Here is a 27,100-nt window from a genome sequence, read left to right on the forward strand (position 1 = left end):
CGTATCCGTCTGAGGTTCTACCTGCCTAGCTCAAAACATTGCCTAGACCAGAATCAATTGTAACAAACTCACAGATGTGATAAGTAGGAGGGTTCATGTACGTGACCATATTACAATCTTGTACAATCTCTGAGTTGTACAAAGCCGTAATACAGCAGCAATTGACTTAAATGGGATCCTCTTTTGCCTCTGTAAATAAATAATCCATCATATTCTTCAGGAATATTCTTAAAATGAAGCTATGATGCTATTATGATCAGAGCCTAGCTCTATGGCTATAAAGGGAATTTACAGGTCTAAAATAGTAAAAAAAAATAAAAAAAGAGCTCCCACTCTTAGGCCTTATTCACACGAACGTGTGCGTTTTTTTGCGCGTTTCAGTTGCGTGTGTCATCAGTATGTGTTGCGTGGCTGCGTGATTTTCACGCATATGCCATGCTTATGACACGCGGTTTTGAACTTTAGAAAAATAAATTAAGGAAGTCCTTTTATTTTTTCCTTCACTTCTTTATCTACTGTTGCACGAATCACGCGTGTCACATGGAAGTGCTTCCGTGTGCCATGCGCGGTTTACATGCACCCATTGACTTCAATGGGTGCGTGATGCGCGAAAAACGGAAAAGTATAGGACATGTCGTGAGTTTTACGCAGCGGATATACGCTGCGTGAAAATCACGGACTGTCTGAACGGCCCCATTCACTAACATAGATCCGTGAGACGCGCGTTATTTTCACGCGCATATCTCGGACATAATACACGTTCGTGTGAATAAGGCCTTAAAGATTTTATGCGGACATTCACACTCCTCACACATTTGGATCAATTTAAAGATGTTATCGATTCCAATAGATTGTTTTGCTTATTTTATCATTTATTTGAATTGTGTCCATCATAAAGGTAAAAAACTAATTACACATCACTTTTGTCACCAGATGTTTTACTGAAATAATTCAATTTGTTGGTATCTACTTCATATCTGTTGTCTACAATTTTGCTTATTCTTCTCTTTTAAAGCATATTTTTCTCCTATTTTTTTAAGCAATCGCTAAAACCTGATCAGACAGTACTAGAATTGACAGACTTCACCCTGCAGCATCAAACTACTAAAGGGGTATTTTTCCAACATCCAGAGATCATAGCTTTCATTGATCAAGTAAAACAAGACCTCCGTTCTGAACCATTTTACTGGAAACTACCGGAACAGTTTGAAGGTCGAAAGGTAAATAATAATAATAATATCAATACAGTATGTTAGCTTATCACAATGATATGTTATATTGAAAGATCATGGCTATAAAATACTCTAGGCATTGACAGCTGAACTTTGACAAATTACAGGCCATGGGCTTCATGTAGCTATCTGACACATAATACAGTTTTGTTTCGTGTTTTTTCTTGACATTGGGCATTGCCCCCCCCCCTAAATTATTGGCCCACAGGCAATGCTCAAATGGACTATTGGAACTAGCTCTAAGGAAGAGCCTAAACCAGCACAACTCAGACTTGGCGATCACAGTGAAAGCTAAAGGCTCCATTACAAGAGCCAATTATCGAGCAAACGAGCGTAAACAGGGCAAGAATCAGCTGATGAACGAGCAAACGCTTGTCCATCGACTGATCTTTCTGCAGCCTAAAATATTATCGTAGTCAGCAGCATATGTCCCTGTATAAACAGGGAGATGCACAGCCGACATGATAGAAATGTATGGGGATGAGCGATAGTACTAACAATCGCTCGTCCACATGCATTGTTTCTTGTGAAGGGAGCAAACGAGCTCCGATCAACGAGCTGTCTCATTGAACACGGCGAACCATGGCAGGCCATGTAATAGGGCCCTAAGCTCTAGAGTTGTCATGACAAAAGGAAGTCATAATCTAATTGTCACTAAGGGCCGATTCACATCAGCGTTGGCTTTCCGTTCAGGGGTTCCGTCGGAGGTTTCCGTTGTGGAACCCCTCAACGGAAAGTCAAACGGAAACCACAGCTTCCGTTTGCATCACCATTGATATCATTGGTGACGGAAACATAGCTAATGGTTTCCATTTGTCACCGTTCCAACAGGTTTCTGTTTTTTTGACGGAATCAATAGTGCAGTCGACTGCGTTATTGATTCCGTTGAAAAAAACGAAAACCTGCCAGAACGGTGACAAACGGAAACCATTAGCAATGTTTCCGTCACCATTGATATCAATGGTGATGCAAACGGAATGTAAGGTTTCCGTTTGACTTTCCGTTGCGGGGTTCCACAACGGAAACCTCAGACGGAACCCCTGAACGGAAAGCCAACGCTGATGTGAACAGGCCCTAACTAATTAGAACATAGATCCTTTAGAGCACTGTGCCATGAAAACCTGCTTTAGGGCCTGTTTACATCACCATTTGCTTTCTGTTCCGGGGTTCCGTCGGAGGTTTACGTTGGGTGAACCCCGCAACGGAAAGTGAAACCACAGCTTCCATTTCAGTCACCATTGATATCAACGGTGACGGAAACATCGCTAATAGTTTCCATTTGTCACCATTCTGGCAGGTTTCCGTTTTAACGACGGAATCAATAGCGCAGTCGACTGCGCTTTTGATTCCATTGGAAAACCAGAAACCTGACGGAATCGTGACGAACGAAAACTATTAGCGATGTTTCCGTCACCATTGATATCAATGGTGACTCAAACGGAAGCTGTGGTTTCACTTTCACTTTCCGTTGCGGGGTTCACCCGACAGAAACCTCAGACGGAACCCCGGAATGGAAAGCCAACGCTGATGTGAACAGGCCCTTAGGGTGCATTCATATATATCAGTTGCATCAGTATCAGTTTTTTTGTCTCGCAAGTGATTACAACTGATGTAAAAACTGATGCAGAAATGTATCAGTTGCCATCAGGCTTTTTCACAATTTTGACTACAAAACCATCAGTTGTCATCAGTAGTCATTAGTTGTCATCAGTTTTTACTATCAGTTTTTAACATCAGTTTTTACCACAATGGTCCACCAAATGGTAGTCTGGGGTCTGAAAATGTGCCAATTTTATGAGTGGTGCATAGTTTGTCATAGATTGGATACATGATAGATTAGATACTTGTGTGTACCATGGCAGGGGTCTCCTTCTCTGCTCCGGCCTTGGCGCTACATTGAAGTCTGAAACACACCTTATAATGTCACGTGTGTCATATTCAGTGCAGCGCCAAGGCTGCCGCCAAGAGAGGGAGCCCAGAAGGCAGCTGCTGTCCACTGACCTTCGATCAAATCTTCGAAGCAGCCATGTGAGCCTGCAAAGACGCCAAACACTAGCCAGAACTTTAGGGAGTAGATAGTTTTTGGCGCCTTTACAGCTACCCAATACCACCCTGCATCTCCTACCCACCCCAAACCACGCAGGGATTCACACAACAGGGTTCGGGTGTCGGCTGTTAAAAACCGATATCTAGGTCAGTTTTTGACGGCTGCTTTGCATCCATTTTGTATCCGTTACGTGTTTTCCGTTTTTGACAAATTTTTTAAAACAGTTGAATTTCATGAAACACTGCCCCCTGTAGATAATGCAGCAGTTCCCTCTGTATATAGTGCCACACACCCCCTGTAGATAATGCCACGGTTCCCTCTGTAGATAGTGCCAGAGCCCCTGTAGATAATACCACAGTAGCCCCTGTGTATAATGCCACAGTACCCCCTGTAGATAATGTCACACAACCCCCCTGTGGATGGCACCACACATGCCCTTGTAGATAATGCCACACACCCCTGTATATAGTGCCACACACCCCCTGTAGCTAATGCCACAGATTCCTCTGTATATAGTGCCACACACCCCTGTAGATAATGTCGCAGTGCCCTCTTTAGATAGTGCCACACCCCCTGTATATAGTGCCACACACCCCTCTGTATATAGTGCCACACATGCCCCTGTAGATAATGCCACATTGCCCTCTGTATATAATGCCACAGTAGCCCCTGTGTATAATGCCACAGTACCCCCTGTAGATAATGTCACACAACCCCCCTGTGGATGGCACCACACATTCCCTTGTAGATAATGCCACACACCCCTGTATATAGTGCCACACACCCCCTGTAGCTAATGCCACAGATTCCTCTGTATATAGTGCCACACACCCCTGTAGATAATGCCGCAGTGCCCTCTTTAGATAGTGCCACACCCCCTTTATATAGTGCCACACACCCCTCTGTATATAGTGCCACACATGCCCCTGTAGATAATGCCACATTGCCCTCTGTATATAATGCCACAGTAGCCCCTGTGTATAATGCCACAGTACCCCCTGTAGATAATGTCACACAACCCCCCTGTGGATGGCACCACACATGCCCTTGTAGATAATGCCACACACCCCTGTATATAGTGCCACACACCCCCTGTAGCTAATGCCACAGATTCCTCTGTATATAGTGCCACACACCCCTGTAGATAATGCCGCAGTGCCCTCTTTAGATAGTGCCACACCCCCTTTATATAGTGCCACACACCCCTCTGTATATAGTGCCACACATGCCCCTGTAGATAATGCCACATTGCCCTCTGTATATAATGCCACAGTAGCCCCTGTGTATAATGCCACAGTACCCCCTGCAGATAATGTCACACAACACCCCTGTGGATGGCACCACACATGCCCTTGTAGATAATGCCACAGTCCCCTCTGTATATAATGCCACGGTACCCCCTGTGTATTTTGCCACAGTACCCCCTGTAGATAATGTCACACAGCCCCCCTGTAGATAGCGCTACACAGCGCCCCCTTTAGATGGCGCCACACAGCACCACATGTAAATTGTGCCACATTGTGTCCCATCTAGATTGTGCTACGAAGCGCCCTCCCCTGTAGATACCCCCACCCCCACAGTATGTAGTGCTATCCCCATTCCACTGTAGATAGCGCTACTGAAGCTCCCTCTAGCAGAGGAATCCCCAGCCAGAGCATTGCCGACACTGTGGCCGGGGATTCCCTCTCGGAGGACCCCCTGAGTAATATCAGGGGTTACTCCCTAAACGGAATCCCCAGCCACAGCATCGCCGATGCTGTGCCCGGGGATTCCCTGATGGAGGACCCCCTGATGCCACTGTCCATATATGGACAGTGACGTCAGTGGCTACTCCTTGAGAGGAATTCCCGTTGCCGACTCTGGCCGGGGATTCTACTCCAGGAGAAGCCCCTGACGTCAATGTCCATATATGGACATTAACCTCAGGGGTTTCCTCTAGCAGTGGAATCCCCGGCCAGAATATAGGCAATGGGGATTCCGCTCAATCAGTAGCCACTGACGTCATGGTCCATGTATGGACAGTGATATCAAGGGCTTCCCCAAGCACAGTGCTTAAAGTAGCGCTGTGCCCGGGGAATTGTCAGCGAGCGGAGGAGCTGCCTCTGCTCCTCCGCTCTGAACTCATTCTGAAGCAGTCACTTGATCATTCCCTGCTTCAGTATTAAGTTCAACTACATCTGCGTCCTGAGTATATGCATAGGGGACATACGGAGAACCAGGAGGGTGGAGCTGTGTGGGGAGGGGAGGGGTCTGAGACCTACCAAGAGGGATTTGATTGGTTAGATGTAATTCTAACCTGGAAGTCAACCACACAGGAGAAATGACCTCCTACATGAGAGCATGGTCTATTCTGGTGGTCAGACTGAGATCACATGACATCTGCCCATAATAAAAGGGTTCAAAATATATAGATGAAACTAAGCTGGGCAGAAACAAATGACACTACTAGAATATTGCTGGTACAGTAAGTTAGCATGATATATGCAAAAAATATACATAATTGCCGGAGTGCTTCCTTAAGTTAAAAGGGTGCAAGCTTAAAATTGGGGATGGAAATAAAAAGTAAAAAAAGAAAAAATTTACATAGAGCTAGAGATTTGTTATATTGGCAGGAGTGTATCCTGAAGCTCCTGGACCCCAAAGAAAAATCTGTACCACGAGCCGCCCCCCCCCCCCCACACTTATCATGTGCCGTTCCCAGTACTGGTGGCTTCTTATATGGCATGGGGGCCCAGGGGAAAATTCTGCCTTTGTAACTCTATAGCTACGGTCCTGTGCATTGGTAAGATGAGTATTTCTGGCAGGATTAATCTTTGAGCATTGAAATTGTGTTCATATTTTTTATATTCTTTTAGATAATATGAACTTTTAGAAGGGAACCACTTTTTAGATTCACCACACATAACTGGTAATAAGTAGAGTAGAAGTGTGTTGTTCCTAGTATAAGGCTATGTTCACACGGAGTATTTTGCAGGAGGAATATCTGCTTCAAAATTCCGTTTGGAAGTTTGAGGCAGATTTTCCTCTCCCTGCACGAAGATTTTCGCGGAGTTTTTCGCGGTCTTTTTCGCCCGCGGCCATTGAGCGCCGCGGGCATAAAACACCGCAAAATACGCTTTCTCTGCCTCCCATTGAAGTCAATGGGAGGTCAGAGGCGGAAACGCCCGAAGATAGGGCATGTCGTAAAACTGCCTCGCGGGAAAAAGACGCCGACGCCTCCCATTGAAATCAATGGGAGGCATTTTCGGGCCGTTTTTGCCGAGTTTTGCGACGCGGTTTCCGCGTAAAAAAACTCGGCAAAATACTCCATGTGAATCCAGCCTAATACATATTGTCTGTTTTGTGCTTACTAGAAAAAAGAATCAATATCTAGAATGTAACCTGATTTATTTTTTGTATTATAACTTGTTCGGAATATAAATTATGTTTTATTTTTGTTTTGTGTGTTTTCCCTATAGCTTCACATTTTCATTAATCACATCAAATGTGTAATTTAATAAAGGGGGTTTGCCTGTTCTGCCTATGGGTAATTTTTTTTTAATGAAAAATGTTTTTCTATCATCTACTTAAAGAGGAGATGTTTTTTGTCTTTTGATTCTTGCAATTTTAAAACTTGTCCAAGGATGCGAAGATATTGTTTAGGGAAAAATCATCATAGATTATAACAAAGACAACTTGTTTCTTTGTGTGAAGGAAGAAAGTTAAATAAGGTTTTATTGATATTATTTACAAATAATTTATTGTTTAGGTAATTGTTTCATTTCAGGGTTTATTTTATTTACCCGTCTCCTTTATGGTTAATTCTTATATTTGCGCTGTGTTATTGTTCATCAGTTGGTCCAGATTATTAAAAGATATGAATTTCTTTCTTTTTTTTAATTTTCTTTTATAAATCCCTGAATATGCTAAAATTATTCCTTTTGTCTAAATTGTTGAAGGACTGTCTTTTATTCAACCTTACTAACTTTGTTACTATTTGCAGGAGCATTTTTTAAAGGGAGGTTTTTAAGTGCGTTAGGGTATGTTCACACGGCCTATTTACGGACGTAAATCGGGCGTTTTTGCCCCGAATTACGCCCGAAAATAGCGCCTCAATAGCGCTGACAAACATCTGCCCATTGAAAGCAATGGGCAGACGTTTGTCTGTTCACACAAGGCGTATATTTACGCGCCGCTGTCAAATGACGGCGCGTAAATAGACGCCCGCGTCGAAGAAGTGACCTGTCACTTCTTTGGCCGTAATTGGAGCCGTTATTCATTGACTCCAATGAATAGCAGCGCTAATTACGGCCGTAATTGACGCGGCGTTCAAGCGCCTGCACATGCCGTTACGGCTGAAATTACGGGGATGTATTCAGGCTGAAACATCCCCGTAATTTCAGCCGTAACGGACGCCCTCGTGTGAACATACCCTTAGTGTCCACGACAGAGGCCACAAATTCTCCTGCTTCCTCCTATACCCTGATAACATTTACTTTGCAAACTTTCTAAAATGGCCATATTAAAATACATTACCCCCCTATTTTGGATCTATGTACTATCGATCCCAAACATGATCATGTGCTTGAGGCCTAACTGAATAATTACAAAATGCGGCCACATTTAAAAAAAATATATACTTTACTATATTCCAGTAAATCTAAATTTAGAATTGTGAACAACGTGACAATATTTTCAGAATTTTCAGATTTTTCGTAATTATTGTAACCAATATTTTTTCCATTTTAAAGCTAACTGCTTATGGAGGAAAACTGAAGTATACAATATACTTTGAAGCCCGAGAAGAAACTGGACCATCAGCCTATGAGCCCCAAGTTGTTATTAGAGGTGGTCCTGCCACAAATCACAGAATTATTGTACGGAATGTGCCAGATCCTCAAAATGGCCAACTGACCAGACATGACATTGAGATGACAGAGGTATTGTTTTCTTTTAATGTGACTTCTGGAGTTTTTTTTAGACATTGGTTAAAGTTCAATAATGCATTTTGCTTGTATGTTGTAGTTTGAATGGAAACATATGGATGGAGGTGGATCTGTGAGTCGTGAAGACTTCTTGGATGTTCTATATGACATACAATACATCTTAATTAAGGCATCGTACGGGAGAGTATTGAGACAAACCAGGTATTATTTGTCCTTCATCTTAAGAAAATACAATTCTATTTCATGCGTCACCACTGTTACATCACCATATTAATGATCTTAAAATTACTCATGATTGCTTTATATTACATACAATAATAAGCAACTAAATATTTTGGTGTGGTCCCTCAGAATACAATGGCCTGGTGTTACAACAATTTCAATTTACAATTGCCTTTCTTAGGCCATTGTGAAGCAAAACCACATTTAACATACAATAACACTGGTTATGCCAAACTACGGTGCACATGATTGGCTCGAAGATACAGCCAATCAGAATGCACATTTTACTTGTTGGTCAGTGAATGGCCAATTAGCATGACATTGAAAGCAAGAAGAGCCAATCAACGGGCCTTGTATTATTGATGTGCATGTTCCGATTGACTGTCCTTTTACTGCTATCTAGCGGAACTTTATGTATTGTGTTTTTATATAGATATATGTACTTTATGTACATATAATATGTGTGTGTATTTATATATATATATTTATATACAGGGTGGGCCATTTATATGGATACACCTAAATAAAATGGGAATGGTTGGTGATATTAACTTCCTGTTTGTGGCACATTAGTATATGGGAGGGGGGAAACTTTTCAAGCTGGGTGCTGACCATGGCGGCCATTTTGAAGTCGGCCATTTTGTATCCAACTTTAGTTTTTTCAATGGGAAGAGGGTCATGTGACACATCAAACTTATCGAGAATTTCACAAGAAAAACAATGGTGTGCTTGGTTTTAACGTTACTTTATTCTTTCATGAGTTATTTACACGTTTCTGACCACTTATAAAATGTGTTCAAAGTGCTGCCCATTGTGTTGGATTGTCAATGCAACCCTCTTCTCCCACTCTTCACACACTGATAGCAACACCGCAGAAGAAATGCTAGCACAGGCTTCCAGTATCCGTCGTTTCAGTTGCTGCACATCTCGTATCTTCACAGCATAGACAATTGCCTTCAGATGACCCCAAAGATAAAAGTCTAAGGGGGTCAGATCAGGAGACCGAGGGGGCCATTCAACTGGCCCACGATGACCAATCCACTTTCCAGGAAACTGTTCATCTAGGAATGCTCGGACCTGACACCCATAATGACATAAATAACTCATGAAAGAATAAAGTAACGTTAAAACCAAGCACACCATTGTGTTTCTTGTGAAATTCTCGATAAGTTTGATGTGTCACATGACCCTCTTCCCATTAAAAAAACTAAAGTTGGATACAAAATGGTCGACTTCGAAATGGCCGCCATGGTCAACACCCAGCTTGAAAAGTTTCCCCCCTCCCATATACTAATGTGCCACAAACAGGAAGTTAATATCACCAACCATTCCCATTTTATTTAGGTGTATCCATATAAATGGCCCACCCTGTATATATTTGTATATATATTTTTATATATATCATAGAAAAACAGCAGCACTCACCCCACGACAAGGTATATGTATATGTAAAAGACTGGGTGCTCAGCAAGTAGCCCTGATCCTTCGACTAAATACAGGTATTTCAAAAAAGAAGATCTTGCAGCGCTCCAATAGGCAAAAAAGGGTGATTTATTCAATCCACATCAAGTAAAAGTGCAACGTTTCAGTCCTGCAATATGCTTGAGAAACGTCCTATTTGCTCGCTTTTTTGCATTAATTATGCATTAAACACATCTTGTTTGTTTGTAAGTTACAGTGGTCATCACATTAGTATTTTAACTGAAAGCAGGAGTGTATTGTAAAGCTCCTGGACTAAGATGCAAAATTTGTTACAGGAATCCCTAACCCTCACATGCATTATAGAGTTGTCCTTTATTGTGACAAAGGGGCCTTTGGACACACTCATGCTCTAGAGATTGGATGCTGAATCTACACTCCCAATATACTGCATATGCCACAGGTTATGAAATGTGTCTGTATTAGGCTTCGTTCACATCTGCGTCAGTGCTCCGTGCTGACGTTCTGTCGGAGCTTTAGTCAGAACGGATCCCTGACTGAAACAAACGGAAACCATAGGTTTGCATCACCATTGATTTCAATGGTGACGGATCCGGTGCAAATGGTTTTCGTTTGTCTCAGTTGTGCAGGGGTTTCGTCATTTTGACAGAATCAATAGCGTAGTCGACTACAGTATACATTCCATCAAAACGATGGGACCCCTGCACAACTGAGACAAACGGAAACCATTTGCACCGGATCCGTCACCATTGAAATCAATGGTGATGCAAACAGAAACCTATGGTTTCCGCTTGTTTCAGTCAGGGATCCGTTCTGACGAAAAGCTCCGCCAGAACGCCAGAACGGAGCCCTGACGCAGATGTGAACGAAGCCTTAACGTTACATAAAAGAAACATCTTTCACATAACATTCTTGAATACTTTATAGTAATAATTATATTTAAATATATTTTTCAGAACTTTCAATTTCACTGCATTATGTCCCTGCAACAGAGTTTGTTAGCTAAGTGTACCTAATAACACCTCACGCAAAGGGTATTGTTAAAAGTGATGAATATTAAGCAGCACAAGTGACACAAGGGAGTGGTGATTCTTGGATAAATTAGAACGACTTTACGGAACACCAGCACAAAGCAATAAAATACACCACACAATAGAATAAATCAGCACAAATGTTATATTAATCACAGACTAGCAGAAATAGACTTTTTTTTCAGCCATAAACATGCTGATGATTTATGTAGTCATACAAGTATTGTGCTTTTCATCCTATCTATCATTCTTATTTGGTGTCTCAATATAATTCAGAGACGGTGCTTTGTTTTTGAAGCGTACATAAAGCGATAATAAATTACATCAGCCTGGATGGCAAATATGCTCTTCATTTTGCTTCAAATTATTTAGAAATCTCAAGCAGTGATTGGGAACTAGTTAGGTTGAATCCCCAAAGACTCGAGACATTCAGCTAGAAAGTTGTAACTTGCTTTCAGAAAACCTCTCAGACAAGCCACAAGTAGCTCTGTGCTCCCAAAGTTTATTATTATGTAAATTCGCATTTCTGGTTGTAAATAGTCTCCTGTACACAAACTATTTCTAAGTCCTGAAGGTGATGGAAAGAGATTATTCATTAAATGCACAGAGACTTGCTACTGAAAACGGCTACAATGAATAAATATTTATATGTGCAGCTTTATCTTTAAGCATTTCTCCCATCCGAATTGCGAGGTTTATAGGAAATGAAAAGTCCTTTGGTGGCAGGTCAATTGCTGAGCAGTATCTTAAGAACTGGATATAATGTCTGACCATTCAAAGGCACCTCGAGAGAATAGGATACTGATAAATATCAATTGTCCATGTAAATAACTGTTCAACCATTATTTCCCCTATTCCCCAGCTCCTTTCTTCTACCATACATCATTGTCCTAATGTCCTTGACTTGTTCACTCAATTCCTGTAGTTTGTATTGATCAACCCCCAAAGCTCGGAAAATCCTTGTGGTCTTCACACTAAAGTAAGATGTAAAGAGATTGCAAACAAAGACTATGTTTATGTAGCTCTTTCTATTCTTTTTCAAGTGAACTTTCAAATCTAGGGAAAATTCCTTTGACTTTTCTTACTGACAATAAGCAGTGATGACTATAGAAGTCACAGATGACCGACCATACAATGCAAAAAAGTTATCACTCACAATTATTCTAATGGGTTATGAGTTTTCCATCTTTCTGAATATAACTTTAACCTTACACATCAGACATATGTTATCAAGTGTAACAAGCCAGTTTGGATAAAAGAGTAAAGTCATCACAATTCATACACTTACATACATAGTACTTTATTTTCACTGAAAAATAATTATAATTTACTTATGGTAAAAAGGCATTGCCTTATAACACAACTGATATTTGCCATATATACCTTAATCTGTGTGTTTTGGACAGGACTGGATCCAGGTGTATGTGGGCTTTTGGGCAACATAGTCACAGTGAGCCACACTCTACCCCACCCTTGGCTTGACAAGTGTAGAGCATATTTACTCTAATCACTATGGGCCCACAAGCCCAGTGGGTCCTGACATTTGCCCAGGTTTGCCAGGTTCTGACACCAACCCTGGTTTTGAGTTAAATTTGTTAACTCAAAGATCAGCAACCCGTTTACTGGACATATAAAGTAAGGAATTTCTATTTTAATCCATCACTTACCAAACCATTTATCCGTGATATAAATAAATACAGGCTTCAGATTACAAATACATAAACTATTGAAGTTAACTGATCATATGTTGGTCAATAGAACCTCTAAAATCAGCACAAATAGTACGTAATAGCCTTTATAGAATCATTCAGGATGAAACCAATATACCGTACGCATGGATAGCTTGATGAAATTCAACCTGTTAATATAAACCATTAAAGCTAGGGGTACACGGAGACTTTGGCAGCGACACAACAGTCAAAAGAAATCGTTCACGTTTTGGATTTCTTGCAACTGTTGCGGAAACCTGTGGGTCACAACGTGGCCACATTTACTACTGTGATACAACCAGCGCGACAATGCGATCATACAGCAATTTTTTGCCGTGCAACTTGTGCCGTGGCCAAAATTGCTGAGTGGCCCTAGCCTTAACTGTCCTCTTTTGTTAATTTGTTAGAAATTGCTGTGTCTTAATTATTTCGGGTTCTTTCCTTTTATTTTTTTCAAAATAACAAAACCGATAAAACCCTTACAGCTCCTATGACTTCTAGGTTGGAAATCTTCATATTTGGTATGTGGCAGTGAATGTTTCTCTGCATTAGGAAGACTTTGCTATTTGAGTATCTGAAAAAGCTAGTTTCACCAGAACCTTAAATGGGTTGCCCAAGATTAGAAAAACATGGCTGTTTTGTGACTGGTATTGCAGCTCAACTCGATTGAAGTAAATGGTGTTGAGCTGTCTTACCAAATAACTTGCTGTTTTTGGAAGAAACAGCCATGTTTTTCTAATCCTGCACAACACCCAATATTCAGCGTAAATTCCAAGACAATAAAAAAATTCATAGCAATGACAATGCGAAGGACAATGAAGGACAATGTTTCGACCTTGCATGGTGTATTAGATTGAATATTGTGGTGGCCATATTTGATGTCATGTAGCCTCCTTAAGGATAAATATGAACAAGAATTTTGACAATTTGAAGACAAATAAAGGTATATGTTTTTGTATTCGAGGTGGGAATATTCTTCATTAAGAAAAAATAAATAATTTACATTTAGTAACGAAGTTCAAATACACAAACAAATTCTCGAATAATATTGTTATTCCAACGATTAGTTTCCTGTCTTTAGATTTTAATATATGGACATTGCAAAACCTATGTTCTTGCCCAAAATAATAATTTTCTATTGTGATATTATAACATGCATTATAAAAATGAGTAATCCCTTACTATAAATTATAAAGCTAGTTTGTACTTAGTGTTTTATTTTGCTTAATTTAATTTAGTTTCCTCTATTAACAATGTTTTTTGTGAACTGCAGAATTTCAGAAGTATTTCTGGAAGTGGCAGAAGAAGGAACTTCGTTCACCATAAGTCCAAGAGCTAATTTAATCGAGAAATGTGAATGTCCATTAGGATACTCTGGGCTTTCATGTGAGGTATGTTAACTGTATTATTTTATACCCTAGAAAAATTATGAAATAACAATATGTCTTCCCGATTCACAATAATAATTATTTGAAATAATATACATGTCCCACCTTTTCCCATCATGTGCGGTTATTATATTTGCGTTCACTTTTATTTTAGTCTTGTGCCCCTGGATTCTACAGAATAGCACCCACATCCGTGGGTAGGAGGCCTGCCCCAACCCTTGGAACCTGTGTGCCCTGTCAGTGCAATGGGCACAGTGATATGTGTGACTCACAGACTTCTGTTTGTCAGGTATGCTTCTTACATTATCCTTCTAATTCTGTCGGGAATTTGATTTATAGAGATTTTCATAGAGGATTTGTTTTAATAGAGAGTACAGTGATGGCAATCCTTATCTTGACTCTGATCATTTTCTTGCATCATGGTAACTTATCACTTTAGCCATTGAAAACCATTAAAAAGTCAAGTTAAAAATGTCATGCCACCGGGTATTTAACATGTTAAATGTCAAGGTAAAGACTGCTACATCTGTATGCTATACTGTACTCTATCTTGCACAATAAAAGGCAAAAAATAATACTTGGTTAGAAGACTATACGCATTAGTTGATGGTTCAAATTTAAGGGGTATTATGTTTTCAGCGACTAAAGCTTGTTAATTGGGTAATGAACAGTTTGACGATTTTCCAGTATATTTTCCATTTTAATTCCTTACAGTTTTAAAGATCTCTGCTTGCAGCCATTTAATGGGAATCATTATATAAGTTAAAGGGGTTATCGAACAGATACATTTTGAATTAAGATGAGAGAATATGCAATAATTAAAAAAATTTAAATTGACTCCCCCAGCTGACAGTGTCCTTGGCAGGACAGTAGTATCTCTGCTGGTGAGTAGGCTATCCAGTCATTTGTAAATTATTCTTGGCTTGTCAGAGAAGCTGAGAATGCTATTGCCCATGCTCGGCTTCTTCCCTAACAAGGAAAAAAGCTGCGGAATATGACTGCATAACCTGCTCACCAGCAAGGATTCTTCTGCCGCTGCCGAATACACTGTCAGCTAAAAGAAGGTCAGCGCATGCCTGCCCATTGGTGAAGAGTACTGAAGGTGGTTGTGCTGAAAGGGGATGTGAAGCAACAGTAAGAAATTAATAAAATAAACTTGTCGCAGCACAAGTTTTTAATAGGATGGCAACTTAAGAAAAAATCTTTACATGTTCTTACATAGTTACATAGTTCGTACGGTTGAAAAAAGACACATGTCCATCAAGTTCAACCAAGGGTTGGGAAAGGGGAAGTGGGATGGGAATCTGACATCCTGAGAACAAATTAGTTTCATTCCTTTAAATATTTCTACTTAATGTTAATTATGATGCATCGTAAAACGTTACAGATAGCTACAACATATAATCATTTATACCTGAAAATTAAGCCAGTTCTAAAATAAAACCAGCTGATATATAGATAAAAAAATAGTATTTGATTTTATTGATAATTGTATTCATTTTTTTCCCAGGCCTGTAAACACAACACCACTGGAGACCATTGTGGGCGGTGCGCACCAGGGTTCTATGGAATAGTTAGAGGATTACCAAATGATTGCCGTCTATGTGCCTGTCCTCTCCACATTGCAAGCAACAAGTATGTGTAAAGGAACCAAATGAATCAGATAGATAGATAGATAGATAGATAGATAGATAGATAGATAGATAGATAGATAGATAGATAGATAGATAGATAGATAGATAGGACCAATATTAACTAGCCTTAATTTACTATTAACAGAAAAAGCTTATTTGATATTAAAGTCTCTATATATTTAAGGATTTTGGGACAAGAACAATAAATGTAAAATAATTCATTTGTCTATATATAGTAAAAGTAATACAACATTCAAACCACCTGCCTACTGTAGGTGATATTTAAAAGGTTGGTACCCTCAGGACAACCCCTTTTCATATGCCCTATTAAAGCACATGGACATCACAAAAGGATGTTCCCCCGCTGTGGACCCTTCTTTATTATTCAGAACTGGCTTTCACCCTACGGCATATAATATGCAATTTAATACGACGGTGCAAGAAAATAATTTGGCCACCTGCAGCTTCCCCTTGCAATATCAGCTGGTTACCAGGGATTTCAGCTGCAGGACAGAGCCGGTCTTCATTTAGACAAAGCCTTGTTCTAATTTGACAACCCCTTTAAAGTATCATTTACAATTCAAGAAGTTTGTTTTAATTATTCATCTAGATATAGCTATCATTATACTGGCGGCTGGAATATCAATAATGATTAATCACTTACAGGACACCCCGATAAGTATACAGTGTGAAGGTTCACGTAGGCCTTCATTTTTACGTCATTTTAAATAGGTCATTATTATTTTAATATACTATAAGACGCAATGAGAGGCATCAATATATTTGTTTGTTTCCAAAATGCTGTGGGCGGATGTTACAATGTGGAAAGTATAATGATATAAACTAAAAACTGCACAGAATGCATAAGCAGTCACTTAATCAGAAGAAGCACATCATCTTTACAGTACACAAATATAATCTTACTTATTTTCTGCTGTAAACTTTTCCCTAAGCAAATTATATTCAAGCTGTCAGTTTCAAAAGTGTTTTGTTCCTGTGCACTCAGCACTTCAAATATGGTTATAAGCTTTGGATCTATTTTTACGGAGTTCAAAATGTGTTGGATAATGAGTTTGAGAGTTGTAGATCAATTTGTTTACATTTTTGCAAAGTAGTAATTTTATTACCTATTCAGGCTCTATTGATTTAATTTGGATGTGAGCAAATGTGCAGAGCTGACTTTATAAGTACAGAGGGAAAGGCCTGAGAAGAACTGAGTAGCTTTCCGTCGCAGGCAACGTTTTTGCAAAGAGTCTGATGGATGTTTTTAGGACCAAAGTAAAATGACTTGTGACAGCATTTTATCAGTTCTGCCTATTTAGCAATATAATCAAGATAATTTTGTCATTTAGTTGCCCAAAAAAAATCGTTAGCAGGATCCAAATAAATTGTCCATTAATAAGAAGAAAATGAATTCTGAAAGTGAAGTCTGTCTCCACTTCACAGTAAACCCCCCTGAGGCCCCATATATATATATATATATGCAGATTTACACCATGGATTTCACTACTTTCAATGAGAGGGATGAATCCGCAGTCTGATTTTCAGTGGATTTTATTGTCCCCTGTGGACATACTCTTACAGCGTTACCACACCTACTTTTAACACCTGTTTTGTTTTTTGAAGTGAGAAAACAAGTGTCACGAATTTGTGCACAAATTTGTCACAATTTTGCTGCAATTTTACATGCGCCTTTTTAACCTATGTAATTTCTGCCGAACTGAAATGACTAATATATTTACTTAACAAAGGATGAGGATTTGAGTCCAAGGTTAATGCCTGATGTAGACTACCGTTGACTATAATTGGCCCAGGTAATCTGATCAAAATAGTCCTTATGCCTCGAATTTTGTACATTTTGCATAGTGTCCCAATCCGGATTCCCATGTACTACTTTCATAAGCTTAAAGGTATTTTCAGGGCATTAGTGTGGAAGAAGCTGTATGGGGGTTTGGCCTATACTGAATCCTTGGCTTTATTTCTTGGCTTCTCAAATGCAATATTTAAAGGGATGGAGACAAAGGGAACACTTAGGTATAACAGGTCACACATATCTCACTTTAATTCTCCTTTGTCTATGCTGGAGTCGGGGAACAATCCCAATATACTAGTACTGGCCTTGATCTACAAGGTATGGGACTGTGCTAAAAAGGTTCAAGGGTTGACAGGATGTTCAAAGTTCACCCCTATTTGGGGTCATTCGAAGCTTCATGAGATTTATAAGTTGATGGAATTTGGCTATTGGGAGGAGTAAGTTTTATATATTATTAACCAGATCCAGAAAGGGGATGCCCTGAAAACATTTGAGCAACTGCGCTCAGAATTTGATATACCCCACAGACTTTTGTATGAATATCTGCAGCTTCGGCACTTCGGCGTTTACTAACATAGGACAATGAGTCTTAGCACAGAAATGAATCAGGTGTCTGAGCTAGTGGCCCAGTCAGGTGCATCACGTGGACTCATATCTTTGTAATATAGACAGGGATGTATCCTAAGACAAATTATTTGAAAAAATGTGAAGATATATGGGGACCTTGACTAAACACCCCAGGGCTACTTCCTTGATCGGTTATATTGTTCTACACTGCTGCTCTCATTGCACACAGCCCTGATACTTTGTCTGTAAATTTCACTGAATTGCCACCTATCCAGCTTAGTTCCAGATTGGGATGGGAGGAGTAAGGATGGGATGGAGCTTTGCGTACTTCACTGCACCTATTATGCGGAAGTTTTTGTATGCATTTTTGTTCTGTATACTTTGTTAAAACGTAGTAAAAATGATCCGATTAAAAAAAAAATATAGACGAGGAGCAGACCTAAAACAATTAGGTACATAGCCTCTAGACAAGAATGAGTACAATAGGTGGAATACTGCATTTTCATATATATACCTGTTTATCTTTGTAATGTTGTAGTAGGAATCCAGGTAACATAAAAGCAATCCACTCTGGGATACTGGATTGCAGGGTTAGAGAACACTTTATTCCATGCTTTTCTCCATGGCTCTGTGTTTAGCATCTGCCTCACTTGGTTTGCTCCTCCTCTCCAATACATCACTGTTGCTAGGCAGAATATGCAAATAAAGGAACAGCACACACCCTTGCAGAACAGTTATAACTGTTACAACAAACTTATGGAATACAAAAGAAGAAAGTGCAAAGGTCAGAAAATAGAGATGGAATTGTGCAATATTGCAACCCATTCACTATAGATGCAAGATGTGGGCAGCCTAATGCATCTACTGGGCATTAGGGGTAGAGATGACTGATGTCGCCCTGTATAAACCTACATAGAACCTTACCAAGCAAAAGAAAAAAGGTTCCCCACAATACAAGTAGACAACCTATAAGCAAAAGTCACAGGGACCATAGCACCCAAAGAAATATATATAACTCCCAAGTATTGTAGAAATCATAGAAATCTTTAGTACACAATAAATATCAACAATACATGGTATCAAGAATATAAATATATAGAAAAACTGATAAAAGAGAACGTATACGGAGAAAATATCAGTAAGTTAATATGTTTAAATACCTAAAGGTTAACAGAACAACCTATCTCAAAATAACGTAACCACCCCATACAAGGCCCTATCACTAATGCATTTAAAAAGCCCAAATGCTTCAATGTAAAGTGCACAGTTCTCAAGTAATATGGATGCATGGATACAGGTACACATAAATGAATGCCAACTAGTAGTACATCTTCACCATCACAGATACTATATAAAATAGAATCTGACACCCAACCAAATAATGGCAGGGCAGACAACCAGAGAGAGGTTAGGGGTACATACCCGAATTCATGGTGGAGGAAGGAGGTTATGGCCATATGAGATGTGGCAAACAACCGCCTTTTCCTGAAAGGCCGGCTTCGTACAAGGCCCCACCACTAATGCTTTATTTGATGCATTAATTGTGTGGCCTTGTATGGGGTGGTTACGTTATTTTGTGATGGGTTGTTCTGTTAACCTTTAGCTATTTAAACATATTACCTTACTGATATTTTCTCCGTATACGTCCTCATTTATCAGTTTTTCTATATATTTCTATTCTCGATACCATGTATTGTTGATATTTATCATGTAATAAATGTTTCTACAATTTTTGCAATACTTGGGAGATATATATATATTTCTTTGATGTCACCCTGTAGCCCAGTTGTTATAGAAAATATATACATTTCTGTTTAATATGGAAGAGCAACATTTGAAAACTGTTGCTCAAAGAATTTCTGTATTATCATTCCTATTGTTACTTCATACATTCTGTACTTGCATATAATGAACACGTACATTCATATACATAATAAGCACAACCTTGGATTGGTCTTCATGTACAATAAACATAACAGTACAAGGGCAAACTTTTATAGAAAACTGTTACTAATAATCCTTAGATAATTCCTTTAAAAGCTCTTTGTGTATCAAGGATATTGTTAAAGACGTACTGTAGATGTTTGGAACCAAAAAAGTAGTTTATCAGCAACAAATATAAAAGTAGAAGGCCATACCTTTCAATTCAGATAGAATGTAGAAATGTGCTGACAACTCTGACAATATACATAACAATAGACACAGCTCTCAAGATGGAAATAACACTGAACACTTAAAACCCAGTGTTCAATGCAATTAAAACAAAGTATTAGCATAAGAAATGAGACAAGTTTTATGCAGCGTATATATAACTAACTATTTGTAACTATTATCACATAGTATTGGGTCCTGTGGGTAATTTGCACCAATCTGCAGCAAGTGAAAATAGCGAAATACATAGAATTTTCGTGAATAATTGATGTGTTCAGTTTTATAGTATTTTGTAGTATAGTATTTATAGTGAATGTCATAAAACTTTTGACATGTCATAGTGACATGTCATTAGTTTGATCGGCGGGGGTCCGGGTGCTGAGACCCCACAGATTGCTGTAACGAAGCGCTCAGCCGAGGACAGTGCCCCTCCAGCTGTAATAGGATAACTTCAGCTCTACTCGGAAAGACAGAGTTAGCTGGATGGGCTAATAGACTTCTACTAGTCCATTTTCATCTAATACCATCTCTTCGAGGAGAGCCGAGGTGAGCCAAAGTTATACCATTACAGCCGAAGGGACACTCCGCTCGGCTGAGCGCTTTTGCCCCTTCGTTTCAGCAAGGCACTATGACATGTCAAAAGTTTTATGAAATGGCAGTTACATACTCTTTACACAATTTATATAAAATTATACAATTCCCAAAATTCATAAAATTCAAGTGACGTAACAGGTCTGTCCCCATCGAGATTAATGGGAGTTGAATATACTGCTGATTGCTGTTTTATGACTTATCCCATTTGGTAAAAATTTGATACAAGTTTCAAACAATTTTTGTGGAAATCCTTGTTAGCTGGTGTCAGATGGCGGTAATGCAGCTGCATGTTAACATCTGTATTATGGCCTCAACAAACCCTATAGTTTTGCGGCCATAATATGGATGCTAAAAAGTGTCCTCATGCGGCTTTCTAAAACTGGTGTCAAGGTCTTGTTAATCTGAAACTTGTTGCACTAAGGTATATTGACAATAGAGGTCATAAATACCACTGACACATGGACTGAACGGAAATTTAAGGCTCGAATACACAACTCAATGGTGCAGCACTTCTCAAAGGAGTTATCCAGTCTAACATGTAGATAGCACCCCCCCACCTCTGTAGATTATGAGCTGATCACTGTGGGAGTGGGAAGATGCTATTACCGACAGCACGGTACCTGCCAATAAAGCCTCAGTAAAGCATATTTGGGCATTACATTTGGCATGCATGTTTGGAGAAGGCACCAAACGTATGCCTTAGATCAGAATTTCTCAACCTTTTCGGACTCGAGGCACCCCTAGAAAAAAAATGTTTTTCCTTAGGGCACCCCTACCAAAAATTGTTTATAGAAAGACAGAAAATGACTAAAAACAAGCACTACACTCATAGGGTTTGTTCACACCGCGTTTTTTGTAAGGCAGAAAGAATGTGCCTCATAATTCCTTCAGGAATTTTGAGGCAGATTTTGAATTGACAGCGTTGACTTATTTTTCTTCGTTTTTTTGCCTGCATTTTTTTAAGCCTATGAAGCTAATGCAAAAGATGCAGGCAAAAAAGCACTCCAAACGAGCGCTGCAGGTTTTTTCCACCTCCTATTAATTTCAATTGGTGGTCAGAGGTGGAAACCACTTGAAAACCATCAGCCCCCACCCACAGTAAAATGAGCATCAGCCCGCCACTCACCGTAAAATGACCATCAGCCCCCCACTCACAGATGCCCTCTGTAGATAGTGTCACACAGCCCCCTGTAGGTAGCGCCACACAGCCCCATTGTAGGTAGTGCCACACAGCCCCCTTGTAGGTAGTGCCACACCACCCACTTGTAGGTAGTGCCACACAGCCTCCTTGTAGGTAGTACCACACAGCACCTTGTAGGTAGTGCCACACACCCCCTTGTAGGTAGTGCCACACAGCCCCCTTGAAGATAGCACCCCAACCTCTCAAAAGATGGCACCGCCACCTCACCTTCCTATACATAGCCCCACTGTAGCTACCTGAAGGCCTGAAGGAACGGGGATTCCGTTCCTGGACGAAGCGCTTGATGTCTCTGTCCATATATGGACAGTGACATCAGGGGCAACCCCTGAAGCGGAATCCCCGTCCACAGGTTTGCCGACGCTGTGACCGGGGATACCACTCCAGGAAGAGCCCCTGACGTCTCTGTCCATATATGGACAGTGACATCAAGGGCAACCCCTGAAGCAGTATTCCCATCCACAGCGTTGCCGACGCTGTAGACGGGGATTCCACTCCAGTAGAAGCCCCTGATGTCTCTGTCCATATATGGACAGTGACATCAGGGGCAACCCCTGGAGTGGAATCCCTGTCCACAGCGTTACCGACGCTGTGACCGGGGATTCCACTCCAGGTGTTGCCCCTATGTCACTGTCCATATATGTACAGAGGCATCAAGCGCTCCGTCCAGGAGTGGAATCCCCGGCCACAGGGTATTCCACTTCTTCGGGGAGCTACGGTGGTGCTATGTATAGGAAGGGGGCATTGGGTTGCCATCTACAGAGATGGGGGTGCTATCTACAAGTTGGCTGCAAAATATCTCCTCCTCCTCACATGCACTTCGCGCTGTGAGGAGAAAAAGCATGGCCACAGTGGTTCAGAGGACCCTGGCGGGTTCTCACGGCACCCCGGTTGGGAACCACTACCTTAGATATATGTAACAGTACACCTATCTATTATTGACTCTTGACTGTGGAAAAAGGTTAGTGCGCGGTATAAGTTTTTAAATGGATTCACTTGTATTGAAAAGCATCGACTATTCTATTTAATACAGTCAAATAGCAGTATATAGCTATTTATATGTCCAACATAGGCCAGAAAGACATTCTTTTGGCATATGCTTGGCCGATTTAAACCGGTGGATACGTCACAGTAAACATTTGACTGTTTTTTTACTATCCAAATATATACTCCTGACATAGCCAATAAGCGAGATGTGAATATGTGAATAAAGCCTAAAAATTCTGCAAAATCTCAGCTTTTTTTTTAAAGAAACGTGTCAATAAAGGAAAATGCCTCAAAAAGTATCTAAAAATATGTCTAAGCTTGCTAAGACTGTCCACTAATGCAAATAAATTCATAAATTTCAAATTGTTAAGAAAGCGTTAAAAAACCACAGCAGAAAAACAACCAATTTTTGCGCCATTATTTCTATACTTATTGTACATTATTAGTGACCTGATTGTTTAAACACACTTTTAAAGATCTTAAATTGTTCTGTGTATTTACAATAATGGAAGAAGAGCAATTTCATTCCTTCTTTCAGTGACTTGATAGATTTCAGGATGTCGTCTTGTTTCCTGCGCATTTTCACCTAATAATGTATTTCCTCTATTAATGTATTACATTGTGCTCTGCTCTATTTCACATGTCATCAATAATGCTGTAACTTGTTTTCCAGTTTCAGCCCCACATGTTCCATGCAAGGAACTAATGATTACAGATGTACAGCTTGTCCTCGGGGATACGAAGGCCAGTACTGTGAAAGGTAAGCAGGGAAACAATTAAAGACAGTAATGATAAGTGGAGATGTTAAGTATGTGATTCAACACTCGGCGCTACACATTTAACCCTTCTGATGTTTTCTTGTCTGAACATGAATTATTTATATGTATGTAAAGACTGTCTACAGAGAATACATGTCAGATATACTGTATGTTACACATCATTTATCTCGCAGTACAGTCATTTATATTCATGCCAAAGGAAATCCTTGACTCCAAGATATAACGCACTGAGAACAATGATGCCATCATCCGTAAGATTCTCAAGTATAAAACTGCTTGTCTGAATTACAATTTAAAGAATGTGTAAAGCTTTTCATTGGTTGCCTTGTGCTCCTTGGTGAGTTAATAACCTGATATGCACTTTTGATTGCTGTATGTTATTCTATTGGTGTTAAACGTAGTCAAAAGTTTCTGTCTAGATACGCTATAAAGTATAGTTACTAGTAATAGGGCTTAAGGTATTCAGAGAGCAAAACATTATGCTGTGTTCACACTACCATCAGAGGCTTCATTCGAAACCTCTGTTGGCAGTTTTGTCATATTGACGGGAAGAATAGCGCAGCATGCAGCGCTATTCTTCCCATCAAAAAGATAGACACAATGATCGGAAACCTGACGGACCCTATTATAGGCAATGGGGTCTGTCAGGCGCTGTTGATGTCCTTCATGTAACGGATCCGGCACCGATGTCATGGTTTCCGTTATAATGGAAACAATGACCGTCGTGTGAACAGAGCAACTCCTTGCAGTGCCCAATACCATGCCTGAAAAGTAGTGCCATCCAGTGCACACACAATAATGGCACAAAGCTCCAAAATAATGCCACTCTACAGTGCACAAATAATAATGTCGTTAGAAGTGTGAAAAACAACCAATCACCAACTGGAGAGGGAAATGTTCTTCTGAACTCCGCTTTATTGTGGGCTATCCCAGGGCCTCAAGGGCCCAAACACATGTGGTTAGAGGCTGAATGATGAATGCCCCTGATGTTGGAGTGACTGAGGCAATTTACCCTTTTCCCTCTATTTTATTCCAGTCCTGTATGATGGCATATGTACCACCTTGGTTTGCAAAGATGGGCTGGGAGGTGTTTTTCTTCTTCTTCCAAAGAAACTCTTATGGCATTACTATGCACTATGCACTGTTGGGGCTCAATTTTATTTATTTAATACATCATACATTACACATGGTATTTCTTTTCAGGTGTGCATCTGGTTATACCGGTAATCCAAGTATTCCAGGAGGCTCCTGTCAGGAATGTGAGTGCAACCCTTATGGATCATTGTCCATGATCTGTCATCCAAGCACTGGCCAATGCACGTGTAAACCTGAAGCTAGAGGCCTGAAGTGTGCTGGCTGCAGTGACCGGCATGTGCGGGAGGGTCCGCTGTGTGCATGTACGTATACTAACATGTCTCAACACTTTTTATATGATGATTAGAATATAAAATTTGGTTATAGGCAATGTCTTTATTGTCAAGGCAGAGAAAACCTTTTATGTGTAGCGGTAAGAGAAGTAAGGCATTAGAATACCCTACTTAATAGTAGTAGTGAAATAAATTGAACTATAAACAGATTTGACTTTAGTGTCATCCATGTAAATGAAGTCTTCTCCTATGTATAAAATAGTTCTATAATCTATACTGCTCAACTATTATCTAGATATACTAGGTCATATTTATTAAAGCCGTTTTACTGGCACAATTGCATTCAAAACAATGACGTTAAGGCTTAACATCATATTCTGTATACAAAACCCCAATTTATTTTTTCCAACACTTACAAAGTGTCAAAAAAAAGTGGATTCCCTGCTAAGTAGCACCGCCATAATCATCAACACGAAGTGTGCCATGTTTGGCGGAGCACCAGTATAGGCAAACAAGCCACACTGTCTAGAAGAGTTGCTGCAATACCTGCTATTTTCAAGAGGCAGGGTGCCTGTAGCCCTAGGTCTGGTAACCAATAACCATCATTAATAAGATTTCTGTACCATTGCCTTTTCTGTAAATATATCATTATTGACTCATATTTAAGCATCTCAAAGTCCATAATGGTGTACCACTGTTGAGTTTGGCATTGTACAGGAATCGTACCAATCAGCATTGCCAATGGTGTGAGTGCTTCAGATTATGGTAAAGTACTTTGATGTTTTACCAGTGTGAATTGCTGTGTGATCATGCATGTGTTTGATTTTTTTTACTAAGACTTTAGTGGCAAAATAACTTGTAGGTGTTGTTTGTTTTGTTTTCTTTTCTTTTATAATGACCAAATTGAAAATATACTGCATTATTTATGCATAAAATGGGCATATTTTATTCAGAAACCCTCCACCAGTATTGCAGTAGGAAAAAAAATCTTATTACATATATGATACTGATATACATCAGCACTATTCTAAAACACACATTTAATAGGTTTCAGCTGGTTGTCATATTGCAAGTTATCTCACGTAATAATTTTTTTCGTGTTGTAACGTATTAAAAAATAAAAGGCAGTGGTATAAGTTATTGAAATTTGAAGTAGTAAGAAAAAATATTCACATTTTACAGCTCAAAATGGTCTAGAGTCTAATGTACTCAGTGCAGCTACGCAGGGGTCCTGTAGGTAAGGAAAACTACCTATAGTCTACCTTCACTCCATCCTGCTGTTCATATGAGGGCCATATTAATGTTTCCCATCGGTCACAGTTACTAGTGGTTCCAACAGAGAAATTACCAGCGAGAGATTAGCTACTTGCACATGGGAAATTGACCGGTTTATTTCTGGAAGGCTATTACTTAAATTAAAATACATTTAGGACCAGATTTACGAAGACTGGCATTTCATACGCGAGTCTTAAGCCAGTCATACACTTGAGATCGCTATCGGCCTAACGATCAATCGGCCAACAGCTATTCCTCCCAACTCCCCCATAAACATGCACTCTCGGCTGAGCCTGCAGGCATTGTCAGTAGGGAAAAGTAAGAAAGCCTCTGCCAGACTCCCGTCCCGCCACAGTCGGTGGATTTGGCTCACATACATTTAATGTGTATGGCCAGCCTTAGACTGAAGCCATGCAACAAACTAATTAAGAGGCGCATGCCTCTTAAGAAACTTGTTGCAACTTACTCCAGTGGGCTGCCCTAGCGTCACAAGGTAAAATCTATACCAGATAGTAAATTGGTAATTAAATTGGTAGCAAAATTGTCCCCAACCCTTCTGCTAAGACCCAACCATTTTTTTTAGAGTCATAAAGGGCAAAATGTCAAACTTTTTGCACAAAAATGTTAGACATTTTTCCTGCCACTAAAGTGTCTTGAATCGCCTAATACAATTCCCACTTAATGTATACTTATTATGGAAGATGTATTAATGCTGGTGCACCATACAAGCAGTGTGCCAGA

The 27,100-nt window shown here is 39.9% G+C and overlaps 1 protein-coding gene across 1 annotated transcript in view; it reads left to right on the plus strand.

Annotated features, from left to right (window-relative positions):
- Nucleotides 1–27,100, plus strand: part of LAMA2 (laminin subunit alpha 2) — an 852,154-nt gene that overhangs the window by 576,425 nt on the left and 248,629 nt on the right. Inside the window, exons 26-33 of the mRNA XM_075863715.1 lie at nt 1,041–1,220; nt 8,010–8,198; nt 8,284–8,405; nt 13,880–13,997; nt 14,149–14,283; nt 15,505–15,629; nt 23,612–23,698; nt 24,921–25,114. Coding sequence (XP_075719830.1) covers nt 1,041–1,220; nt 8,010–8,198; nt 8,284–8,405; nt 13,880–13,997; nt 14,149–14,283; nt 15,505–15,629; nt 23,612–23,698; nt 24,921–25,114 — 1,150 coding nt within the window. The remainder of the gene's footprint in view (nt 1–1,040; nt 1,221–8,009; nt 8,199–8,283; nt 8,406–13,879; nt 13,998–14,148; nt 14,284–15,504; nt 15,630–23,611; nt 23,699–24,920; nt 25,115–27,100) is intronic.

This window comes from Rhinoderma darwinii, chromosome 4, assembly GCF_050947455.1.
Source record: "Rhinoderma darwinii isolate aRhiDar2 chromosome 4, aRhiDar2.hap1, whole genome shotgun sequence".
Lineage (NCBI taxonomy): Eukaryota > Metazoa > Chordata > Amphibia > Anura > Rhinodermatidae > Rhinoderma > Rhinoderma darwinii.